At 36.0% G+C, this 2,397-nt stretch overlaps 1 protein-coding gene across 1 annotated transcript; it reads right to left on the bottom strand.

Annotated features, from left to right (window-relative positions):
- Positions 1–322: 322 nt before the first annotated feature.
- On the bottom strand, positions 323–2,186 carry LOC101012050 (olfactory receptor 6C75). The gene has a single exon (XM_003906523.3). The coding sequence runs from the start codon at positions 1,620–1,622 to the stop codon at positions 684–686; it is 939 nt and encodes a 312-aa protein (XP_003906572.2). The 5' UTR covers positions 1,623–2,186; the 3' UTR covers positions 323–683.
- Between the last annotated feature and the right edge of the window lie 211 nt (positions 2,187–2,397).

Genomic DNA, 2,397 nt, shown 5'->3' with positions numbered 1-2,397 from the left:
ACAGAAAAGTTCTCTGTTAAGTAACCTATTTTTAAGGAACAATCACCAAAGAAAAATAGAACATAAATAATATCAACTCTTTGATTACGCTTTGCTGTTTTTTCTAGGAAAGCTAAGACAAAAAATAATACAATCTTAATTCAAACAACAGAGATAATATCTGCACGTTTGTCTTACACTTCTATTTAATGTTTACACACATTTTAACTACATTTCATTGACAAATACAAGGAAACATTTTAATCATGCTTTTAGTTTTATAACATGTTTTTCCTGGTTACACTGAAGAAAAAATTTTAGATATATTAATTAAGATACATAGTTTATATATTTCACATAAAATTAATTTCATAGTTGAATATGGTTTTTAGTAAGTTTTAAATTTATAGCTCTCTCTTTTATGAATGAATTCATAATCTATTTTGCCTTTATATAATAAACAATAGTGATTATTAACTTACCTAAAATTTAGTTACATAGGTGAGAGACCAAACACTTTCTATACAGTTTAAAAGAGTTAAATCTTGGCTTTTAGGCCAATTACATAAAGAAGTGTTGATGATATGTAACTACGTCTAACCAAAAGAGTGAAATAAGGTGTTTAGAAAGAGTTTATATAGAGAAGGGTAGAGAGTTTTTCATTCAGCTTTGCCTTTAGGTGTACATTTTTTACATAATCACATTCACTTATTTAAAGAAAAGATCATCTTCTGGACCAAGCTATTTAAGGCTTGCTTAACTTGCTGATTTCTCAGTGTGTATATGAAGGGATTCAAGAGAGGAGCCACTGAGGTATTGAGCACAGCTACTCCTTTGCTGAAAGTCACCCTTTCTCTGGCAGAAGTCTTAATGTACATGAAGATGCAGCTACCGTAAGAGATGGAGACAACTACCATATGCGAGGAGCAAGTGGAAAAGGCTTTTTTCCTTTGACTCATAGAAGGAATTTTCAGAATTGTCCAGATGATGTTTGTGTAGGAGAGAATAACTAATGTCAAGGTGACCATCAATGTTACCACAGCTAAAAAAAATGCCATGAATTCTAGAAAGTGAGTGTTTGTGCAAGAAAGCTGCAGCATTGGAGAGGAGTCACAGATAAAATGATCAATTACATTGGAGGCACAGAAATCCAACTGCAGCAGAAGCATTACTGGTGGAAAGATTATCAGAAACCCTGCAAGCCAGGAGCTAAAGACAAGAAGGATACAAACTCTGGTGTTCATGATGGTTGTGTAACGAAGAGGTTTGCAGATGGCCATGCAGCGGTCATAGGACATGGCAGCCAGAAGGTAAAATTCTGTCACCCCCAAGAAGATGAAAAAAAATAGCTGAGCCACACACCCATTATAAGAAATGGTTCTGTCTCCTGTCACCACGGTGACAAGGAATCTGGGAATGCAGACAGACGTGAATGAAATTTCCAGGAATGAGAAGTTCTGAAGGAAGAAATACATGGGAGTCTGCAGATGGGGATCTGAAAGTGTGAGGGTGATAATGATCAGGTTCCCAGTCACACTTAACATGTAGGTAACAAGAAGAAATATGAAAAGTACAACCTGCCACTGTGGGTCACTTGTCAATCTAAGAAGAATAAAGTCTGTTACTGCTGTGGAATTTCTCATTATTTTTTTCTTTAGAAAAGTATTCTGTATTTTAGCTGTAAAATAGGTGAAGAAACCAGAAAGCTATGACACCAGTAAAGAAAATTAGTATTTTTTTTCTGTCTGGCTTTTTCTATTTACCATAATGCCTTCCAGGTTCATCCATGATGTCACAAATGGCAGTGTGGCAGTATCTCCTTCTTTTATGAGACTGGATAACATTCCATTGTATCTAGTTATCCACCTATGCATCTCTCTATTTAATACATATGTATATATTCAATGTCTTCAAAGGGTTTAAACTTGTAGCTATGTATGATAAATAAATCTAGAGAGCTAATGTACAGCACAAAGGCTACAGTTAATAATGTATTGTATAAGATAACTATGGGATGTGATGGATAGAATAATTTTGCTTGGACGTAGTAATCCTTTGTCTGTATATACACATATAGAAAGATTATGTTATATACCTTACGTATACACAATGAAATTAACTGTAGGCTGGGTGCAGTGGCTCATGCCTGTAATCCCAGTGCTTTGGGAGGCTAAGGCAGATGGATCACCTGAAGTCAGGAGTTTGAGACCAGCCTGGCCAACATAATGAAACTTTGTCTCTACTAAAAATACAAAAGATTAGCGGAGTGTGGTGGCAGGGGCCTTTAATCCCAGCTTCTCGGGAGGTTGAGGCAGGAGAATTGCTTGAACCCGGGAGGTAGAGGTTGCAGTGAGCTGAGATTGCACCATTGCACTCCAGCCTGGGCAATAAGAGTGAAATTCCACCTCAAAAAAAAAA

Source organism: Papio anubis, chromosome 9 (genome assembly GCF_008728515.1).
Source record: "Papio anubis isolate 15944 chromosome 9, Panubis1.0, whole genome shotgun sequence".
In the NCBI taxonomy this organism is placed as follows: Eukaryota; Metazoa; Chordata; class Mammalia; order Primates; family Cercopithecidae; genus Papio; species Papio anubis.
The sequence above is the reverse complement of the archived record's forward strand: the minus strand, read 5'-3'. Positions and strand labels throughout refer to the sequence as shown.

Excerpts from the sequence above, each read along its gene's own strand:
- LOC101012050 (XM_003906523.3), bottom strand. The coding sequence starts at position 1,622 with ATGAGAAATTCCACAGCAGTAACAGACTTTATTCTTCTTAGATTGACA.